Source organism: Bufo gargarizans, chromosome 5, assembly GCF_014858855.1.
Source record: "Bufo gargarizans isolate SCDJY-AF-19 chromosome 5, ASM1485885v1, whole genome shotgun sequence".
In the NCBI taxonomy this organism is placed as follows: Eukaryota; Metazoa; Chordata; class Amphibia; order Anura; family Bufonidae; genus Bufo; species Bufo gargarizans.
The window spans coordinates 202,643,649-202,666,772 of NC_058084.1; the positions used below are offsets into that span (position 1 = coordinate 202,643,649).

The 23,124-nt window shown below is 42.6% G+C and overlaps 1 protein-coding gene across 1 annotated transcript in view; it reads right to left on the reverse strand.

Moving 5' to 3' along the window:
- The window catches only part of NEK11 (NIMA related kinase 11), a 268,856-nt gene that overhangs the window by 69,122 nt on the left and 176,610 nt on the right, over nt 1-23,124 (reverse strand). Inside the window, exons 13-14 of the mRNA XM_044294773.1 lie at nt 8,083-8,225; nt 1,581-1,641 (exon numbers count right to left, since the gene is read on the reverse strand). Coding sequence (XP_044150708.1) covers nt 1,581-1,641; nt 8,083-8,225 — 204 coding nt within the window. The remainder of the gene's footprint in view (nt 1-1,580; nt 1,642-8,082; nt 8,226-23,124) is intronic.

A 23,124-nucleotide genomic window follows, 5' to 3' on the forward strand; every position in this document is an offset into this window, starting at 1 on the left:
TCTTTAAGAAAACCTGATCCATAGTGCTCTGAACTTCAGAATGGGCTGAACATCCACCTTCCAACAAGACAATGACCCTATGCACACAGCCAAGACAACACAAGAGTGGCTTAGGGACAACTTTGCGAATGTCCTTGAGTGGCCAAGCCAGAGCCGACTTGAACGCAGTTGAACATCTCTGGAAAGACCTGACTACTACTGTCTACTGACAGTTCCCTGTCCAAACAGACAGAGTTTGAGAGTATCTGCAGAGAAGAATGGCAAACCACAGTGTGTAAACTTTGTGGCATCATACCCAATAAGACTGGAAGCTGCAACCGCTGCCAACTAAGTCCTGAGTAAAGGGTCTTTATACTCAATTCAATATTTTAGCTTTTCCTTTTCAATAAATGAGCAAAGATTTTGAACCGTCTGTTTTTGTTTTGTCATTATGGGGTATTGAGTGCAGACTGATGGGGTAAAAAGGCCACAACATAACAAAATGTGAAAAAGGTGAAATGGCCTGAAGACTTTGCGAATGCATTATATATGTACACTGTATATAAGTTAGATTTTAATATATTTAAAGGGGTTATTCCATTGTTAATGTAAAAAGTGAAAATCAGACATCATATGGTAAATGACACAGAAGCTAGAACCAACCCTGAACCTCACAAGAATCTAGAGATCTCCCCATTCATTGCTCCAATTACTCTGCTAGATTATCTTCTGGCTGGCAGCTCAGAGGGAGTGTCCTTTCTGCTGCAGCTCTCTCCCTGTAATTATCACAGCTTCTAACAGAGATACGGCTGGTAGCAGTTGAAAGACAGAACTGAGCATGCGTGGCCGTCTCAGCAAGGTGGACAGAAAATTAAGGAAAAAAAACAAATAGCGGGTGACGCTATACTATATTTTTTAAATACATCCAATTATACAAATATTCAGATTCAGATGCTGGTTTAAAAAATGTAAAATGTTTTTCGTGGAACAACCCCTTTAAGACCAATACAAAGATCTATGTAATGATATTTACATACCCAAGTCTATAAAAAAGAGAGCATGCTCTATGTATAATAGAAAGAAGGGTTCTCCATCAATACAGAGTTTCTTTACCAAGTGCTTATAGCTATTTTTTTTATTTTTATTTTTTTACTATTATGCATCTGTAACTGAGAAATCAGTACATACAGTAAATTTTCACCACAACTGCATTAAAACTTTATGAGACTACTACAAAGTAGTTCTTTCAAACATATGATTCCGCTAAATTCCCATTATTAGATTAAGATGTTTCATTATAGATTTCATCTCCTTTTCCCATTTATGCTACTAGCACTTACCTTGGAATCTCCCAAGTAATTCCTTCCTAACCTAATTTGTATTACATTTTCTGAGATCTTCTATCTTCTATAATGTATTAGGTGAACTGCCGTGGAGAAAATTCTATTGTCTGGAAAATACCTCTTGGTCTTGTTTGCCTATTGTCATTCTCACAGACAATTTTAATAAACTTTTATGACATTTTGATCCCTATTTTGATTCCTAGAAGTCAAGTGCACTGACAATATACACAATAGCATCTACAGTCTAAGCTGTCTCACCCAAACAGCTGGAAGCCAGGACATTTTCCAGATGAAGCATCATGTCCTTCATGTCTGTATCCTGTTGATTTGCAGGAACATGGAAAGAAAAAAAAATTAGGTCAGTTCAGCTAGAGTTATTTCACTCCAAGGGACTTTAAATCATGTTTTCATTGGAAAATTGATCTATACATAAAATCTATACATATAACTAGGTGTGTACTTGGAGATCATTGACCCCCTTCACATGACCACTCTGTGAAACGCAGAATCGCAAAAAATATGGACGATGTCCATGTGACGTCTGTGTTGCAAATGTCTTTTTTTGTGGACCAATTGTAATAATGCCTTTTCTTGACAGCAAAACGGACAAGAAAAGGACATATTCTATCTTTTTTGCAGGACTGCGGAACAGACATACAGATGCAGACAGCACATGGTGTGCTGGCCGCAATATTTTAATACCCCTTTGGAATCGCCGCCCAGCTCATCAATATATTTACTTCGTTGGGCGGCTTCTGCTGTCCCCGACGTTCCGAGATCCCATAGCTTTCTATTGGGCATGCGCGGGATCTCAGAACGTCGGGTACAGCAGAAGCCGCCCAGCGAAGTGAATATTGATGAGCTGGGCGGCGATTCAAAGCGGCAGTTGGGGCGCGGCTGGCTGGGCACAAGTGAACTGAAACGCCGCCCCTTGGGCAGAAAGAAGAGCGATTACATCAGGTTATAAAACATAAGTTTGCTGTATTTATAAGGTGACAGGGGTTATACGTATATGTTTTTAATACACATTAGAAGACCTGTGCATGCATATATATAGGTAAATATGCTTATTGGGCCTGTCAGTGTCCCTTTAAGTGTACGCTAATTCTGTGGGGTTTTATATACTGTCAATTAAAGACAATAATGCCCCACTGTGGAGGTCTTTGTTAGGGGGCGGATGGGGTGTTGTGGAGGTCACTGTTTAAGGAGCGGACTGCCATGAAGGTCAAAGTTAAGAAGGTGGGCTGCAGTGGAAGTCACATTTTAAGGAGCCAGGGCACTGTGGGAGGGTTAGTGTTAAGGGTGGGGGCTGTGGAGGTCACTGTTAAGGGGACGGGGTGCTGTAGAGGTCACTGTTATGGGTGATACTGTCGGTATCTTAACGACACACAGAAACATTAAAGGAAATAGTGTCATCCTGCTAGTATAAATATATATATATATATATATATATATATATATAATGTAAACCATACTTAAGAAGAGGATTGTGGAACATCTAAAATCTCATGGATTGAAAGATTAAAAACAACATGGTTTTACTTCAGGGAGATCATGTCAAACTAATCTTATAGATTTTTTTAATGGGTGTCTAAAATAATAGATGGCGGAGGTGCAAGAGACATCGCTTATCTAGACTTTAGTAAGGCTTTTGATACTGTCCCACATACAAGGCTTATCAATAAATTGCAGTCTTTGAGCTTGGACTCCCATATTGTTGAATGGATTAGGCAGTGGCTGAGGGACAGACAACAGAGGGTTCTAGTCAATGGAGTATATTCAGACCAAGGTCTTGTTACCAGTGGGGTACCTCAGGGATCTGTTCTGTGACCCAAATTGTTTAATATCTTTATCAGAGAAATTGCAGAAGGCCTCGATGGTAAGGTGTGTCTTTTTGCTGATGACACAAAGATGTTTGATCTTTGATGTTTCTGGAGGGATACACCAAATGGAAAAGGATTTAGGAAAACTAGAGGAATGGTCAAAAATCTGGCAACTAAAATTTTTGGTTGATAAGTGCAAGATAATGCATCTGGGGCGTAAAAACCTAAGAGCAGAATATAAGATCAGTGATACAGTTCTAACCTCAGTATCTGAGCAAAGAGATTTAGGGGTCATTATTTCAGAAGACTTAAAGGTAGGCAGACAATGTCATAGAGCAGCAGGAAATGCTAGCAGAATGCTTGGGTGTATAGGGAGAGGCATTACCAGTAGAAAGAGGGAGGTGCTCATGCCGCTCTACAGAGCACTAGTGAGACCTCATTTGGAGCATTGTGCTCAGTACTGGAGACCATATCTCCAGAAGGATATTAATACTTTGGAGACAGTTCAGAGAAGAGCTACTAAACTAGTACATGGATTGCAGGATAAAACTTACCAGGAAAGATTAGGACCTTAACATGTATAGCTTGGAAGAAAGACGAGACAGAGGGGATATGATAGAAACTTTTAAATACATAAAGGGAATTAACAAGGTAAAAGAGGAGAGAATATTTAAAAGAAGAAAAACTGCTACAAGAGGGCATAATTTTAAATTAGAGGGGCAAAGGTTTAAAAGTAATATGAGGAAGTATTACTTTACTGAGAGAGTAGTAGATGCATGGAATAGCCTTCCTGCAGAAGTGGTAGCTGCAAATACAGTGGAGGAGTTTAAGCATGCATGGGATAGGCATAAGGCCATCCTTCATATAAGATAGGGCCAAGGGCTATTCATAGTATTCAGTATATTGTGCAGACTAGATGGGCCAAATGGTTCTTATCTGCCGACACATTCTATGTTTCTATATATATATGTACATATATAATCCAGAAAATGGACAGCACTCCAGTAAGGTGAAAAAAATCGGTGATACCTTTATTCAACCATCCGGTGCAACGTTTCGGCTCCAAATGAGCCTTTTTCAAGCAGAGATACAATGTGTATGTGAACAAACTTATAAGTGAATCAATTAACAAAGACACGCCCATCCATGGGGGTGTCTACACAATTACAAAAAAATGTGAGCAAAACCAAAAGACACATCCCACTTCGGGTGTGTTCACAGAACCTGACAGTGTCATAATAACATATAGAGAGGTGAAAAACAATATGTGCTGTGAAATAAAAAAAATCATATATATCACACAGATACATGTTACAAGTGCATTATTGCATATCTCATGTGGATCCATAGACACACCCATCGATCGGGCACACAGGACTAATCAATGTGTGTGTCCGATACCACATGTGTACAGAGGGTGGAGCAGGGACATAACAATAAAGACGTACCAGACATCAACTGGAGACATATTTCATGTGGCTATTCAGTATTGAATACAATCCAGTATACAGAAGCGGCGTAACACCCGTCCCGGATTTACGACGTCATCAGACCTTGACAACATCGTTGCGTCATCAAGATGCCCTTGACTTGAAACGGCGCATGCCCAGTATCGATCGAGTATCGTATATATTAATCGAGTATCGTATATATATATATATACACACACACATAGCGGCACATTTATTAAGAATGGTGTTTTAGATGCCGGTCTTATTAAACCCCTAAGCTGGTGGTGGATCTGCCGCAGTTATGTAGAGGTGCCGGCCTCTTCATAACTTCGGCAGATCCTCCACCAGTTCTAAATTTCAATTTCTCTGCTTTTAAAACAGATAGTGATACCTCATATAATAGTTATTACTTTATGTTTGGATCATGTTTTGGATCATCAGCAAGGATTAACAGCTAAACAAAACTCAATATTTATTACCCTGATTCTGCAGTTTACAGAAACACCCCATTGAGCACACGGCAGGGCACAGAAGAAAAGGAGCACCATGTGGTTTTTGGAGGGCAGACTTCACTGGGATAATTTTAAGTTGCCATGTCACATTTGAAGACCCCCTGATGCACCCCTAGAGTAGAAACTCAAAAAAACTACGGGATAAGGTGGCAGTTTTGTTGGTACTATGTTAGGGTACATATGATTTTTGGATGCTCTATATTACACTTTTTGTGAGGCATGGTAACAAAAATAGCTGTTTTGGCACAGTTTTTATTTTTAGTTTTTTACAGTGTTCATCTGACAGGTTAGATCATGTGCTATTTTTATAGAGCAGGTTGTTACGGATGCGACAATACCAAATATCACTACTTCTTTTGGTTGTTTGTTTCAGTTTTACATAATAAAGCATTTTTGAAATAAAACTATTTTTTGGTGTCTCCATATTCTGAAAGCCATATTTTTTTTTGTTTTGTTTTTAGGCGACTGTCTTATGTAGGGACAAATTTTTTTTCAGGATGAGATGATGGCTTGATTGGTACTATTTTAGGGTATGTATGACTTTTTGATCGCTTGGTATTACACTTTTTGTAATGTAAAGTTGACACAGTTCTTATTTTATATTTTTTCGGTGTTCACCTGAGGGGTTAGGTCAGTGATGCTGAACCTTTTAGAGACCGGGTTTAGAGAGATGCTGAACCCACTTATTTATCACAAAGTGCCAACACGGCAATTTAACCTGAATACCAATATAGTGTATCTTCCATGTACTTTATCATTTAGCAATAATAACTGCCTGTGCCGTTCATAGCGCGCCCTTCGCTGATGAATGGCAGGAAAAGTCTAAGGCTTATTGGTACACCATAGACTTTTTCCAGGGTGCGGGTGCCCATAGAGATGGCTCTGAGTGCCGCCTCTGGCACCTGTGCCATAGGTTCGCCATCACTGGGTTAGGTCATGTTATATTTTTATACAGCAGGTCGTTACGGACGTGGCAATACCAAATATGTATACTTTATAAAATTTATTTAAGGGTACTTTCACACTAGCGTTAGAAGAATCCGGCAGGCAGTTCCGTTGCTGAAACTGCCTGATGGATCCGGAAATCCGTGTGCAAACGCATCCGGTATAAAATTTTTCAAAGCTAGAAAGAACTGCGCATGTGCAGACCGGAAAACCGGACCCGGCGTTGCGGCAATTTCCAGAACACTTGGTACTGGATCCGGCATTAATACATCTCTATGGAAATTAATGCCAGACCCGGCAAGTGCAGTACTGTTCCGGGACTCTGTGCGGAAAAAAAATCATGTGATCATGTGATATTTTTTTAGAGCCGGTCGTTACAGATACGGCAATATCCAATTTTTTCAATTTTTTTACAATTGTATGTGTTTTATTTTGGGATAGTGGCTTTTTTTTTTACTTGAAACTTTTTTTTTATTATGAAAAACACTTTTTTTTACTTTTTATTTTTGCCCCACTCTGGGACTTCAACTTCTGGGGTCTGATCCCCTCTGCAATGCATTACAATATATCCTTTATTGTAATGCATTACATGTCGGCTTTCATGCTGACAGCCTCCCTGGGAGACCCAGCCTAAGGGGTTGAAACTCACAGGCTTCCGTAGAAGGCAAGCCCCGATGCCTATGGAAGGCATCGGGCTGCCTTCTCTGACATCGGGTCCCAGTCACTGCAGCGTGGGGACCCAATGGGGAAGCGGAGGGAACCCGTACTCTCCGCAAACTCTCTGCATGCCGAGGTCAGCTTTGACCGCGGTAGGAAAGAGGTTAATACGCCGGCATCAGTGTTTTAACCGATGCCGGCGTATGCAGCAGGGGCCCCGGCTGTCAGTGACTAACGGGTTCCGCGCCGCTGATCGGTGATACATGTACAGCGCTGGTCATTAAGTCATGTCCACCAGCGCCGTACATGTGCGGCGGAGGTTCTCTACGGGTTAAAGGGGTTGTGCAGTAATAGTATACTGATGACCTATCCTCAGTGGAATGCCCCCTTAGTGCCAAACACCATAAAAAGCCCCCTTAGTGCCCAAACACAGTAAAATGCCTCCTTAGTCTCCCAGCACAGTAGTCAAACTCCCTTAGTGTCCTTATACAGTAATCATGTCCCCTAAGCGCACCCTTGTGACAGAATTCCCTGTTAGTGCCCAGACACAGTAGTTCTGCCCTCAAAAGTATTAATACTCACCTACTCCCGTTCCCCTACTGAACGGAGTATATCCTGCTCTCCCCAACAGACGTGATGGAGTGACGTAATCATGCTTGTTGAGTAGGAGGCACACAGGTCAATGATCCGCAGCTTGTGAACTTCTCTGTTCAGCCCAGCAGGCACAATGATGTCACTGCATTGCACCTGCGGGGAAGAACACAGGCTGAGGAATGAGGCCTTGGCCGTAATGGATGACATCCATCACTGCCGGGCCTTGCCTGGGCATACAGACAGTAATCATTATTACTGTGTGTGTGTACTGGTAGGTGAGGCCCAGGCTTAATCGCCTGGGCCCCTTGCCACTGCAGGCCCCGTAGGAGCCACCCCTGGGTATACCCCACTCAAACCTTTCCTTCTTAGGGATGTTCCATGAAAGCTATATTTCGCTACACTTATTGTTCTGGGGGACATGTATGAAGAGTGTGAGATAACCCGTTACATTCTTTGTACATATACTATATATAAACTGGTATATATATTATTTATTTTGTTTGTTTTTACATTTTTAAGAGAACACAGGCAGCACTTTTTTGTGGTAATACAGAACCTTAATATGCATACAATGTCTTCCAGATATACTAGAATAGTGCAGCAGAAAGCACTGAATTGTAAGTAATGCATGTTTATCAACAGAGATGTTGGGGGTGTGCCTGTCAGCACTGTGCTGCTGACTGATACCAAGTAGCAACTAGCAGAATTATAAATTTAGTTGTGAATGAAACGTCTAGTTCATATGACATAGGCAGGAAATAATAAACTGTAGTCAAACCTGTTTATAGGTTGTTTGAGTTATCTGTGTCTCTTCATCATAGTCTTCTTCTTCTTCTATGGAATCTATATCACTTTCCTCTGAACAAGATTCAAAGCCATCTTCATAATATTCTTCTGCTACTTGTGGGTCTTCTGGGATATCTTCAAGATGAAAATATATAATGTTTATACAACCTACTACACATCCATAATTATTAATGCCAGCATATTGTAGCTTCTAACAGATGTTTTGCAGCATATGTGAATTCATGCACTTCCAAGTTCATTCAGGCTAAAGTAATAAAAGATGATGCACTCCTACAAAAATGTTATTCTCTGACCTGTTAGAAAGGTGCATGATGTAATCTGTAGTGATTGTAATCTTCTCACCAGTGTCTGTATTTGTGAGTTACCCCCTCCCTTCTGATCCTCAGCTGTGTCAGCTGTGTTATGTGACCAACATTCTGATCTCCAACTAACACCGGACAGGAAGTCAGTTACTTCTCTATTTATTTCTATGAGACAGACATTGAGGCTCCCATAGAGGTATATAGAGAAACTGTCTTTCTGTCTACACATAAGATGCTGTGTTATTTGGAAAGTCTGAGTGCTTGTCACATGACACAGCTGAGGATCACATGGGAGAGGATAACTCACAAATACAGATGCTGCTTAACTACTGTTTACATCATCTACCTTTCTAACAGGTCAGAGAATACAATTTTTGTGGGGGTGCTACTTTAAATGATCACTCGGGGAAATGCTTCACTTCTAACTGTAGATCATTTAGTTCTTTCATGTAGACAAGCTCACTTACAGTATCAGTCTGTATATAAATTTTGGTGCATTGTGTAGCAGCAGTCACCACAGAATGGCATAAGATTGAATGTAGACTAGGGCACATTGGAGAATAAAAAGTTTCTTGTGGGCTTGGGAGGTCACTGTAAGATTAGAATTAAATATAGGCAGGTGAACGAAGTAGTAAAACTGTTATAGGGGTTCTCCAGGGCTGAACTATTGATGACCTATCCTTAGCATAGGTCATCCATATAAGATCATCGGTGGTCTAACTCCTTGCACTCCTGCCAATCAGCTGTTTTGCAATAACTCCTGTGCCAAAAATAGGAACCAAAACTACACAGATTTACCCACTATGCAGTAGCTGGGGTTGGTTGCGGCAGTACTGAACCCATTCAGACCACTGCCAATCATATATTGATGACCAAAGGACTATCCTGAAGAACCCGTTTAAGGTTTAGGAAAAAAGATGAAGTAGATGAAGATTCAAAGAAACAAAGATTGTAAAGGATTAATAGTGATGAGTTGGAATCTTTTCCTTGTATACCAGGCTGAAGGGTAAAGCATATGTAGCATCTTCTGAAAGTATACACCCCCCTTGGTGTTTTTCTAGTTTTGAAGAGCCACTTTTTGCTGCGATTACAGATGCAAGTGTCTTTAGGAATGTCTCTATTAGCTTAGCACATCTAGATACTGAGATTGTTGCCTATACTTCCAGGAAAACAGCTCCAAGTCCTTCAATTTAGATGGGTTGCATTAGTGTACAGCATTCGTCAAGTCATGCCACAGATTCTCAACTGGATTGAGTTCTGGACTTTGACAAGGCCAGTGGTCAGCAACCTGCGGCTCTAGAGCCACATGCGGCTCTTTAGCCCCCTGATATTGGCTCTTCCAGGTGCGGGCTCACATGTACAGTGCGATAGCATTTTCGTTGCCCGTAGCAAAAATAGGTAGGAGGGTGAAGACCAGGAAGCGGTGAAGGCTCTGTACTCACCGCTTCCTGGTCCTCGGTTGTAGGCTGTGCAGGGCTGCGCACAGTGTGAGGCGCTCTGTGACGTCACTCTGTGCACGCCAGTTCACAGCACAGCCGACAGCAGGAGGAACACAGAGCGCGGGTGGTGAGGAGCAGCGGCATCCAGGAGCCGGAGAGGTAAGTGCTTTTTTATTTGATGAAACTTGGGGCTGATCTGAGGCAATGAGGTGATGAGAATCATAATGGGGGATATGAGAGGCATCATGGATGATGAGAGGCATCATGTATGATAATGGTGATGATGAGAGGCATCATGGTTGATAATGGGGATGATGAGAGGCATGGGGCTCTTATCTGAGGTCTGATTGAGGGGGTCATTTACTTTGGGGTCTGAGCTGACATCTGATCTCAGGGAGGTCTTATTAACATTGAGGTTCTGCTTAAGTGCTTGAGGCATAAGGTCACTGACTTTTTGAATGTTCGTATTGCGCTTCAAACAATACCTTCATGGGAATAGGGGTTCTAAGTTAGTCTCCAACCTTATTAAGAACCAAAGAAATAAATCCTTTATTCAAGCCATCAAATCAGCCTCAGGCCCCCGACTTATTAATACTCCAGCGATAGCTCAGGAGTTTTGCTCCTTTTATTCAAATCTGTATAACCTCCCAATACCCCATCCAGCCAGCAAATCGAGAAACGCACGTCGGAGTTCCTTAGCTCTATTAACATCCTAAGAATTTCTGAGGTCGATATACATCAGCTGCTTCAACCGTTTACAACGGAAGAGGTAGAAAAGGTTCTAATGTCTATCCCTTCAGGCAGGAGTCCCGGACCTGACGGTTTTCCAAGCTCATATTACAAAAAGTATAAAGATATTTTAGTCCCACATTTTGTCACGGCATGCAATCTCCTCCTTACAGGTGGCTCTCTGACCCTACAAGCCTAGGAAGCGCACATAACGATTATCCATAAAGAAGGGAAGGATAATGAAGCATGTGGAAGTTACAGGCCGATTTCACTGCTGAACACCGATTTGAAGTGGTGGGCTAAACTGCTTAACAGCAGGATGTCAGGGTTGCTCCCTGGGCTTGTGGGTGAAGAACAGGTAGGTTTCGTTGCAGGTAGAGAGGGTAGGCATAATATCAGTAGAGTCATATATGCGATCACCCACGCCATCAAATCTAAGTCCCCTCTTGTACTCCTGGGCACAGATGCGGAGAAGGCGTTTGATAGGGTTAGCTGGGCCTATATGGAGAAAGTACTACAAGCCTTTGGCTTCCCTGAAGGCCTCATCAGAGCTATCTATACTCTGCACCATCTGCGAGAGTACTAGTCAACGGCACCCTATCGAACGCCTTCCAAATTAGAAACGGTACTCGTCAAGGATGCCCATTATCCCCCACCTTGTTTGTACTCACCCTAGAGACGCTTCTTCTTAAGTTCCGCCAATCCCCCACGATCAAAGGAGTGAAACTAGGCAGATTTACTGCTCCTGATGATTTACTGCTCCTGTTGTCAAATCCTGAAGAGGCTTTGCTGGAGGTTATGCAGATTTTCGAAACTTTTGGGGTTATCTCAAATTTTAAGATAAATTTCGAGAAGTCGGAGGCCCTTGGCGTTTCCCTCCCAGCTGTCCTGCGTACTAAGGTCAAAGCCCTCACACCATTCAAGTGGCCTACACAAGCAATAAAATATTTGGGGGGGACGATCCCGATGGACCCCAAGTTGTTGTTTAGTCATAATTTCCCCCCGCTACTCTCCAAAGTCACCTCCATTCTCTCTAAGAGCAGCTCTCCTTTCCTAACCTGGCTAGGCAGGAAAAATGTCTTCACCACCTACATCCTGCCGCTGATAATGTACACCTTGAGAGCCCTACCCATATCAGTACCTGTTAGTTTCATTAATAAACTACAATCCATCATGAGCAGTTATTTGTGGGATAAGAAGCGCACTAGAATGTCCTTTCGCCTTCTTTCCTGAAGAAAGAAACATGGGGGTATCTCCCTCCCTGACCTATCAACCTATATACAGGCTATTAGTTTGGAAAGGTGGCTTAAACTGGTCAGACAAGAGACATTCTGTATGCATGTAGATTTAGAATTGGCCCTGTTGGGTAAGGAATTGTTCCATAGGTTATGGACACCTGAGAGGACAGGAGAAGGGACCAAAGTAGATAGCGTACTCACCAGAGGAATGCTGCATATTTGCCATAAGTCTTTGGTCTTAACATCTGCTCAGGACAAGATTTCTCCCTTAGCTCCTATCTCAGTTATCCCCACACTACTGTTCCCACAAATTAAATCTCCATCAGACATTTGGCTATCAATGTCACATCACAGATTAGGAGATTTGAAAGGGTTACAGATCACTTCCGACTTCTATACTGCCCTCTCGGGTGTACCTGCCCTTGGTAAAGATTTCATTCAAAGAAATGACTTTGAGAATGCTTGTAGGCAGTTTATGATTTCCAAATTTACCCCTCTCCCTGATCCATCATGGTTGGAGAATTATGTTCTGCTGCCAAATTTACCTCATAAATGCACCACCCTCATTTATAGGCAGATTCTAAGTGAGAGCTATTCTAGCGTACCGCCCTGGGTTGCTGAGTGGGGAAAAGAACTCCACCTTGAATTTAGTGACACTGACAGTAAATGGATTCAGAAATCTTCGCACAGCTTTTCCAAGTGCATAAAAATTCAAGAAAACTCTGTTAAGACAGCGTTGCATTGGTACAGAACCCCCGAGTTCCTTTTTTTCAAATTTCAAAAGAGATTTCAAACATTGAGGTTCTGATTAGTGGTCTGACCTGAGGTGTAATGAAAAATATTTTTTTACATATTGTCCTCCTCTAAAACCTATGTGCGTCTTATAGGGTAAAACGTTGTGGAGTGAAAGAAGATGTAGTGTCGAGGATTGAGAAAGGTATGTTCAGATGGTTAGGAATACCCTTATGAAGTAAATAACAATGTACCTTCCTATATATTTGAAGTTTAAAAAATTTGGCTCTCAAAAAAATAAAAAAAATCGCTGTTTTGTCGATAGTTGGCTCATTTTACTAATAAGGTTGCCCACCACTGAGCTAGTTCCACCTATATCTGATGTGATAGATATTACTATGTCCTGCATGGCAAAGATACAGTCAATAGAAAGGATCAAGTATATTTTCTTGCAGTAGCTGCCGGTGACACTGAGTTGCTGTGTGATAAATAGCTTTAATTTCCCCTTTACCCCTAAGTCAGTCTTATAATAAACGTGCTAATATACTCAGCTTCCCACAGACCTAGATGGAAATGTGGAATATATTTGAAGGAATTATGCCGCACTTGCATCATTTCGCAAATCACACAGCCTGTAGGTAACTATCAGATGTGTCAAGTAAAAGAATTGCAGGAGTTTAGATTAACAACTTTTCACATTCTAAATCAGATAGAAGCCTTTGATATGTACTGCGGGGTGGCAGGAAGAGTTGATTTCAAAGAATTGCTTATTGAGAATATTCTGAAGAAAGAAAGGTATTTTTAGCATTAATCACATTTTCAAAAATATTTGCTTCCCAGAGATTGTTTTATATGCCTTTAATATAGGTTACTCTTAACTCGTAAACAAGTTTTAGCGTTTTTTTGTCATTTTGACTAGAAAATAGAAAGAAATATTTTTATAACATCCATCACACCACTTTCTGACCGCTTTTTCACCTCAAGTAAACCAGAATTTAAAGCAGAAGAGCAAATAACTGGCGCTACAGTTATGGGTGCATACCAGAGGATTTGTATCACATGCTACTACATATTGTAGATCATACCAAATGGCATATAGCAGAACACGGCCACTGGACTCTACAGCAGTGGAACTGTGTTCTCTGAAGTGATGAAATATTTTTTCACCATCTGGCAGTCTAATGGACAATCTGGAACTGGCAGATACCCAAAGAAATCTAACTACTGTAAAATTTGGGAAAAGGGAATAATGGTATGGGGTTGCCTACTGTATTGGTGTTTGAGCTAGACCCCTTACTTCCAGCAAAGGGTAATGTTGACAGTACCTCATGCCAAAATATTTTAGACAACTGCATGTTTCCAACTGTTTATTAAGTTTCGGGAAGGATCTTTCTTGTTTCAGGATCACTGTGCCCTAGGCTTACCAACTGGTCAGTAAACCACTGGACTAGCCAGTATTACCAGCAGGAGCCTGATGCTGGTATTTCAGTTGTACTGGGTGATATCATTGTATTTCAGTTGTACTGGCTATATTAGATTCCTAGCTATAGCAGCTAAGAATCTAAGCTATAAAACAAGACCAAGATTGCGATGCTAGCCACCATACAGCCCAATGTATAAGCTTTAGAAACCATTTCAGGAATTAGATGTGCAAGTATCTCTAGCTGCTAAACAGCTTGAGATATTCCAGGTTGAAGCAGTCCCCTCAAGCTGGCTGTGATCTCATGAGCGAGGAGGAGGAGAGGGGGGTCAATAGGGGGAGGTGCTGAAAGGTTGCAGTGAAAGGAGTGGAAGCATAGATTAGGCTACTTTCACATTAGCGTTCGGGGCTCCGCTTGTGAGTTCCGTTTGAAGGCTCTCACAAGCGGCCTCCGAACGCATCCATACTGCCCCAATGCATTCTGAGTGGATGCGGATCCGCTCACAATGCATCAGTCTGGCAGCGTTTGGCCTCCTCTCCGCTCAGCAGGCGGACACCTGAACGCTGCTTGCAGCGTTCGGGTGTCCGTCTGGCCGTGTGGAGGCAAACGGATCCGTCCAGACTTACAATGTAAGTCAATGAGAATGGATCCGTTTGAAGTTGACACAATATGGCTCAATTTTCAAACGGATCCGTCCCCCATTGACTTTCAATGTAAAGTCTGGACGGATCCGTCTGCAGCTACTTTCACACTTAGAATTTTTTTTTAAATATAATGCAGACAGATCCGTTCTGAACGGATCCCATCGTCTGCATTATATGAGCAGATCCGTCTGTGCAGACCCCAGACGGATCCGCTCTGAACGCAAGTGTGAAAGTAGCCTTAACTTGTCCCTGTGTAACTGTACATGACCCCATGGGATGGCAAAGGCTGTGTTCACATTGGAATTTTATTTTACATTGTCCTGCGTGATTATAGGAACAGGACAATGAAAAGAATATTATTCAAACTTTTGGCAAATGGCAGAAACTAACGCCATCTGACAGACTCCATACCGGACAAAAAGGTTCAGCTTGCTTCACTATTCTGTCCCATATTTTTTGTGGAATCTGTGATGGAGTCTCCTAATGCAGCATCCGATGCAGATTTGAACAAAGCTTAAAGAAGTATTCTGGTTTCATGAAATTGATGATCTATCCTTGCAATAGGTCATCAGTTTCAGATTGTTGGGTTTCTGACTCTTGGCACCCCGGTGATAGTTTGAAGACACTGCGGTACTTATGCCAGCGCTGCATCCTCTTCAATGTTTACCTATACACCATCTACATTCAAGTGGTGGTGCAGTATAATTACAGCTTTGTCCCATTCAAGTGGACGAGTGCCACGGCCCCTTCAAACAGCTGATTGGCAGAAGTGCCAGGGCCTCACCAATCTGATACTGATGAGTCGACCTATCCTGATGATATGTGATCAATATCACGAAACCGGAAAACTCTTTAACATGGACTTCTGTGCACGTTGTCAATTTCCCCATCGTTCAGAGAGCATATTTGCTCTATGACTGTCATGACCCAGATATTTAAAAGGCATCTAAATGATAGTAACAAATTAAAAATGAGTTGCATCAAACACTCAAACTTCAATTAAGTTAGCATTTTACACTGTCCCTATCCTGTCTATACCAAATCTTTAGCATGCAACCTGCTTCTCCAGCGACACAATGCAGTAAAAGTGATAATTATCAAAGGCTACTTTCACACTTGCATTCAGAGCGGATCCGAATGGGGTCTGCACAGACGGATCCGCTCATATAATGCAGACGATGGGATCCGTTCAGAACGGATCCGTCTGCATTATATTTTAGAAAAAATTCTAAGTGTGAAAGTAGCTCAGACGGATCCGTCCAGACTTTACATTGAAAGTCAATGGGGGATGGATCCGTTTGAAATTGAGCCATATTGTGTCAACTTCAAACTGATCCGTCCCCATTGACTTACATTGTACGGATAAGTTTGTCTCCGCACGGCCAGGCGGACATCCAAACGCTGCAAGCAGCGTTCGGGTGTCCGCCTGCTGAGCGGAGGCCAAACGGTGCCAGACTGATGCATTCTGAGCGGATCCGCATCCACTCAGAATGCATTAGGGCAGTACGGATCCGTTCGGGGCCGCTTGTAAGAGCCTTCAAACGGAACTCACAAGCGGAGCCCCGAACGCTAGTGTGAAAGTAGGCAGAAAATATATTTTCTCTCAATGATTAGTTGCACTTAGTTTTACAAACCAAACTAGTATGACAAACCAGGGACCAGGGTTAGGCTACTTTCACACTAGCGTTCGTCGGTCCACTCGTGAGCTCCGTTTGAAGGGGCTCACGAGCGGACCCGAACGCTTCCATCCAGCCCTGATGCAGTCTGAATGGATGCGGATCCGCTCAGACTGCATCAGTCTGCGGCGTTCAGCCTCCGCTCCGCTCACCTCCGCACGGACAGGCGGACAGCTGAACGCTGCTTGCAGCATTCGGGTGTCCGCCTGGCCGTGCGGAGGCGTGCGGATCAGTCCAGACTTACAATGTAAGGCTACTTTCACACTAGCGTTCGATCGGATCCGTTCTGAACGGATCCGATCATAATAATGCAGACGGAGGCTCCGTTCAGAACGGATCCGTCTGCATTATTTTGGCATATAAAAGCTAAGTGTGAAAATAGCCTCGGACGGATCCGTCCAGTCTTTCAATGTAAAGTCAATGGGGGACGGATCCGCTTGAAGATTGAGCCATATTGTGGCATCTTCAAACGGATCCGTCCCCATTGACTTACATTGTAAGTCTGGACGGATCCGCGCGGCCAGGCGGACACCCGAACGCATGATCCGCATCCATTCAGACTGCATCAGGGCTGGACGGAAGCGTTCGGGTCCGCTCGTGAGCCCCTTCAAACGGAGCTCACGAGCGGACCGACGAACGCTAGTGTGAAAGTAGCCTAAGTCAATGGGGACGGATCCGTTTGAAGATGCCACAATATGGCTCAATCTTCAAGCAGATCCGTCCCCCATTGACTTTACATTGAAAGTCTGGACGGATCCGTCCGAGGCTATTTTCACACTTAGCTTTTATATGCCAAAATAATGCAGACGGATCCGTTCTGAACGGAGCCTCCGTCTGCATTATTATGATCGGATCCGTTCAGAACGGATCCGATCGAACGCTAGTGTGAAAGTAGCCTTAACTGGTCTCTTGCATACGGTTGTAAGATTAAAGGGCAGCACTGAAATAGGTGTGGCTTCTCCATAAGGCCTCTTGCACACAAACGTTTTTTTTACCGTTTATGTTCCGTGTTTGCGGGTTCCGTTTGCAGTCCGTATGCAGAAGCATTCACTTCAATGGGTCCGCAAAAACAACGGAAGGTACTCCGTATGCATTCCCTTTCCGTATTTCTGGAACATGTCCTATTATTGCCCGCAAATCACGTTCCGTGGCTCCATTCAAGTCAATGGTTCCGCAAAAAAAACGGAATGCACACTGAATGCATTTGTATGTCTTACATATCCGTTTTTGCGGAACCATCTATTGAAAATGTTATGCCCAGCCCAATTTTTAAATATACTTACTGTTTAAATATTATTGTACAGTATGCTTCCTTTTCCGTTTGCGATCCGCAAAAAACGGATCATAAACGGAAACTAAATGGAAAAACAGAACATGGAACGGAAGCGGATACACTACTGAAACAAAAAAAAAAAAAAAAGGATAAGTTTAAAATAGACCTTTAACCCTTTAATGACCAGGCCTGAAAAGGCTCTCATTTTTATTTGCATTTGTATTTACAACTGAGAAAATAAAAGAAGATCTTTTCCTACGCCGGTTGGTATGGTTCCTTGTGCAGGAAAATGTGAATATTTCTGAAACTGTATCCGTCCTTCTGGGAGTTTAGGCACCTCTACCTCAAGGCCGCCAACCTTGGCAGCAACAATCAGGTTTTACATCTTAACAAGCAGACAAATAGTTTTATGCCTATTCCAGCACAACCGCAAAAGGTGAGCCTCCATTTTTGGAGTAATATTGTTCTTCATGGGACATACTTACCCTGTGGTGCGCCTTTTGTGTCTGGTTATACAGTGACCCTTAGCCTACATTGAAAAGGCCTTAATGACCACACACACTGTTTTGTGATTTACTGAATTTGGTGGTAACAACCCTAACTTTTTTATTTGTTGGAAGTACTCCAAGGTATGGAGACTTATTGGTAATGTTCCATGGGAAATAAATATTCAAGGAGGTATCTCCCAAGAAAGAGAACCATCTTGCCCGGCTCTCTATGAGTCAAGATCCAACCTTCCAACAAGCCTTGGGATTTGACAAGGGAATATAGCCAAGTCAGATATTCAACCATAGACAGCTGTTTTCGGGTGCTTGCCCTTCATCAGCTGGCGAGATAGTTCTCATTCTGGCTAGATGCCTCTTTTCATATTTGTTTCCCAAGGAACATTGCCAATAAATCTCCATACAGCACTGGTCTCTTTAAGGAGATTCAGCACCCTGTCTAAGCCACTTTCAAGGCATCGCACTAAGACAGCCAGAATCCTACTACTTACTGATAAGGAGCAAGCACTCCAAAACAGCTGACTACACATGAATATCTGGCTTGTTGCAAAGTCGGATCTTGACTCATAGGTGCTATTGAGATTGTGCTCTTTCCTGGGAGATACCTCTTTGCATATTCGTTTCCCACGAAACATTGCCAATAAGTCTCCATACCACAGAATACTTCCAGTAAGTCTCCATACAGGACTGGTCTCTATAAGGAGATTCAGCACCCTGCCTAAGTAAAAAAAAGGAACATTGATAATTTAGGTGACATATGAACTTGGCAGATCCGTTGCTTATTTACACTGCTGAATTCTCATATGAAGTCCACAAGATCAGTAGTGTACGTACAAACCAAGTGAACAGAAATTCACAACTTCACCACCAGCAGCTATATAACCACATAGGCAGGGCTTGTGTGTCACAGATTTCTTCCAGATTTTCCAAATGCTGCAGATTTGAATTTTCTTTGTACAGTGTGGGGTAACATCTGTGATGACATCTGCATAAAAATCCACCGCGGATTCCCTGTATAGGAAAGCATAGTCTTCTGTGCCTTCCTATACAAATGGACATAGTAAAAAAAAATAAAAAATACTGCACAGAATATGTGTTTTTTTTACAATTAGCAGCGTATGTCACTCTATACCGTGGCATATGTCGCAGCTCTCGATCTGAAATTTACATCTGTGAATACTTTGTTCAGTACTATTGTTATGTTCGCCTCAGAAGGAAGGAGAAAACTAGATGAGAAAACATTTTTTTTTTTATCCTAACTAAATAATAAACCATAAATCCTACTGCCAATTAAAGCCAAATGAAATAAAATTCTATAATGGAATCTAGCAGTTTCTTAGCACAGTTAGCATAAATGAATCTAATGTGGATGATTTCCTTGACATGACTGGGCCAGGATTCCGAAGATGCTGGAGAAGTGATATAACGTGTTATGAAAACCACTTTACTATCTATAGGCACGACTCATTTTCATATCATTTTAACACTTTATTTTGGCATCTATTTGCTGCAAAGCTTTTAAAATGACTAATGAAATGAAATCAGCGGTAAGATTCAACATCTGGCAATATGAAGAAGGCATTTTAATTGCAGAATAGATTCGAACTGGAAGTCAGCTGTAGACTTTACGTAATGCGTTGCTGTTACTTTCTTTCTTCTTTATTTCCATATTGGAGCTTCTAAATGAAATTAGGCATGGCTGCATAAATAAATTGAACATTTAGTCACGAATGGCTTGTTGTGCATGCCTAGAAAATGAGGGTTCGGCTGTGGTACTGCTTACATTTCACGTAAACACAGCAACAAGATTACTGAAATGTAGGCCCCCACTTTAGCGATAATGGATTCTCATTACTAGTGTCTACACTGCTTTTTTCATTCATTTACATACAGCATTCATATTCTGTTCCCTGACTTTTCTCTCCGTTAGGGCTCATGCACACGACCGTATGTATTTTGCGGTCTGCAAAACATGGATCCTCAAAAAATACGGATGATGTCCGTGTGCATTCTGTATTTTGTGGAGCAGAACAGCTGGCCCCTAATAGAACAGTACTATCCTTCTCTGTACTGTGGAAAATAATAGGATGTGTTCTATTTTTGGGGGGAATGGACATACGGAAACGGAATGAGGTTGCCAGTGGCGTACCTACCATGGACTCAGAGTCCGTGACTGGTATGGAGCCCAGGTTGAAGCGAGCTGAACACTGAACTTCTGTTCTCAACAGGAAAACATGCTATTTTCTTGTAGCTGCCACTAGGTGGAGCTCAGTGCAGATATATTTTTAGAGCTTACTTTACAGTCATTGGTAACTCTAAATTCCTATGCACTGGGCTCCACCTAGTGGTGGCATTGGATAGACTAGATTTACTAATGTATTTATACCAGTTTGTCTGGTAATAACATTGAGAAATATTGTATAAAGAATAAACACCATATTTATGAAGCACCTGTTGCTTGCCATATTTTTCATCCTATAAGAAGCACTTTTTCAGTGTGTCTTATAGGGTGAATACTAATGAGTTTTTCCATTATGGAAGTGCTCATTAGTACAGTAGGATCAGGGAGCAGTGAATAATCAAACTCAACGCTTCCTGGTCTTCATTAACGGATGCCACAAACTGTGCGTAACCTGCGCATAGCATGAGGACAAACGTGCACTCTGTGATCTCAAGCTGTGAGCCGTCGGGTCACAGCACAGCTTGGCAGGAAGAGCCCTGGATCTCAGGAGCCATGGTGGTGTCCGAAACCTAGGTGCTTTTAAGGACAGGTTAGTTTAATAGGGCAAAAAACTGTAATAAATACATTGTAAAAAAATAAATAAAATCAGAGGAGTCGCATTTTGCATTCCATGTTGCCTGTATTTGACACATCTATACTGGAAAAATAGGTGGGGTAGAGGGACTCATGCTAAGTTTTGCTATTGGGTCTTATGATATCTGTGTATTTGCCTCTGTAAGTTGTTGGTAACTATAGCTACTAGCTACTCGATGCTTGCACTCAATAAAATTCCTCAGTCTCTGTAATTCCGTAGTTACTAGTGCAATACATCAAGTGCCCTTGGCCACAACACTGGAAGAGTGTGACACATACTCCCCTTGGCTCACACTGACTCTTGTCTCTCTGAGACTGACCTCCAGTCCCTAGTGATGCATTGAGCCATGGCTGTCCCTTCTTGTGCCACACTATTTGGAACCCTAATAGACCTCTCCTTGCAACACATTTCCAGGGGTCAGTCTGGACACTGTAGAGGTTGCTCGGTGGCCATTTCACACTCTGTGTCTCTCCCCTTTAGCCCTGCACACATGTCTCTCTCACGGAAACACTGCCAAAAGGTGCCTCAAAAGGAATAACCTTCTTTTATTGCTGTGACTTGAGGACCTGTTTGGCTCAGTCATCTGGGCACAGGTCCTTCAGCAGCATATGCTTATATTTGAAAGTTACACAAGCACCACATTTCTTTCATTGTATACTTATACACAGCAGCCCATCTATACAGAAAGCTTTGCCTGGTACTGGAGCTCAGTTCCATTCAAGTGGGACAAACTGTAGGTCCGAACTGATTTGACAGTACCAGGCTGTTAAGTTCAAACCCTATTGACAAGGGGCAATGGTAATATCCAGCTGTTAATTTATTATTATTTTTTACTTTGAGGAACAGCACAAGAACAAAAGACAGTCCTACCAAAATATGCTCTAGAACTGTTATTTCACAAAGAATATCAGCATGTACTAGAAGAGGTCTATCAGGAGAGTTGACAGGTCCAGGCAATAGAAAAATAATGGACTTCTAGCTGTTCAAACATCCTCAGTGAAGCTTCTATGGTCATATGACTGGGCTTGGCAATATTCAAGCACCAAGTTGTATCAATCTATGCGTCTGCAGTTTATATAAAAAGCTACTGCATAATCCCAATATTCTTTAACTGCATCTTTATCTCCATATTGTAGCATGAATTTACACAAGGTATAGTCTGTATAAAAAGCAGCAGACACTATTACAGGACCTTGAAAGTGGGGTAAAAATTATGGTAAAAAGAGGTAATGCTTTTTATTGAGAATCCTCCTGAGAAATGCTGAGGATTAACAAGTAGTGTTAAGCAAACCCGAACTTCGGGTCCTCACCGAACTTTACGAGTTTGGGTACCCAGACCTGAACCCGAACTTTGCCGCAAAAGTTTAGGTTCGAGTTTGGTGTTTGGGCATTTAATAAAGATTGTTGAAAGGCTGCAGGGCATCCAAATCAACAAGCCTTTAAGCTGTGGACACTTAGAAGCCATCACAGCCATGCCTAGTAATGGCATGGCTGTGATTGGCTGGTACATCATGTGACCCAGCCTCTATACAAGCTGTATCACGTGTAGCACCGCCCATCAGCTCTTAGTAGTGCAAGGACAGGAAGCAGGAAGTTGAAGTGAGGGAGACACCAGCTTTGCACCCCTGACACAGAAGTATAATAATTAATCTGGCTGTTAATTCTTTGGGTGACCTATAGAAATTGTTTGTGGGTGCAACGCACCATCTTTGTACCCCTGACACAGAAATATAATAGTTAATCTGTCTGTGAGTTTGGTGGGTGACATGTATTAAGGCTGGTTACAGCCTGTATTTGTGGGCGGGGCTGCTGGCTATATCTTTCCACACGACCTCCCCCTGAGGACGGTCGCTTCATGCTGCTCTTTCTTGGTCCGGTCCGTCACTTCCGGTTCACGGCCACGTCACTTCCGGGTAAGTCTCGGCGCTCTAGACTTCCCAGCGGGGAGCAGCGTTCGTCCGCCGCCCGGCCGGGCCCGGCCAGTCTTCCTCTCCCCTCCAGCTCCGGGGAAGCCTCCTCACCACAGGTGTTTTCTTGTCCGCAGTGGGGGTTCGGCGGGACCGGCACCCACGGCGCTTCAGGTGGGGCGGACCGGTCCGCTGGGCTCAGCCTGCGCCTCAGTTCCCTAGCAACCGGCTTGTTTGGGTTAGCAGAGCTCCAGATTCTGCCAGTATACAGCCACCATATAATGAAGATCACGTCATAGATACGCCATAAATTCCCTGCTCTGCACCTGAGCA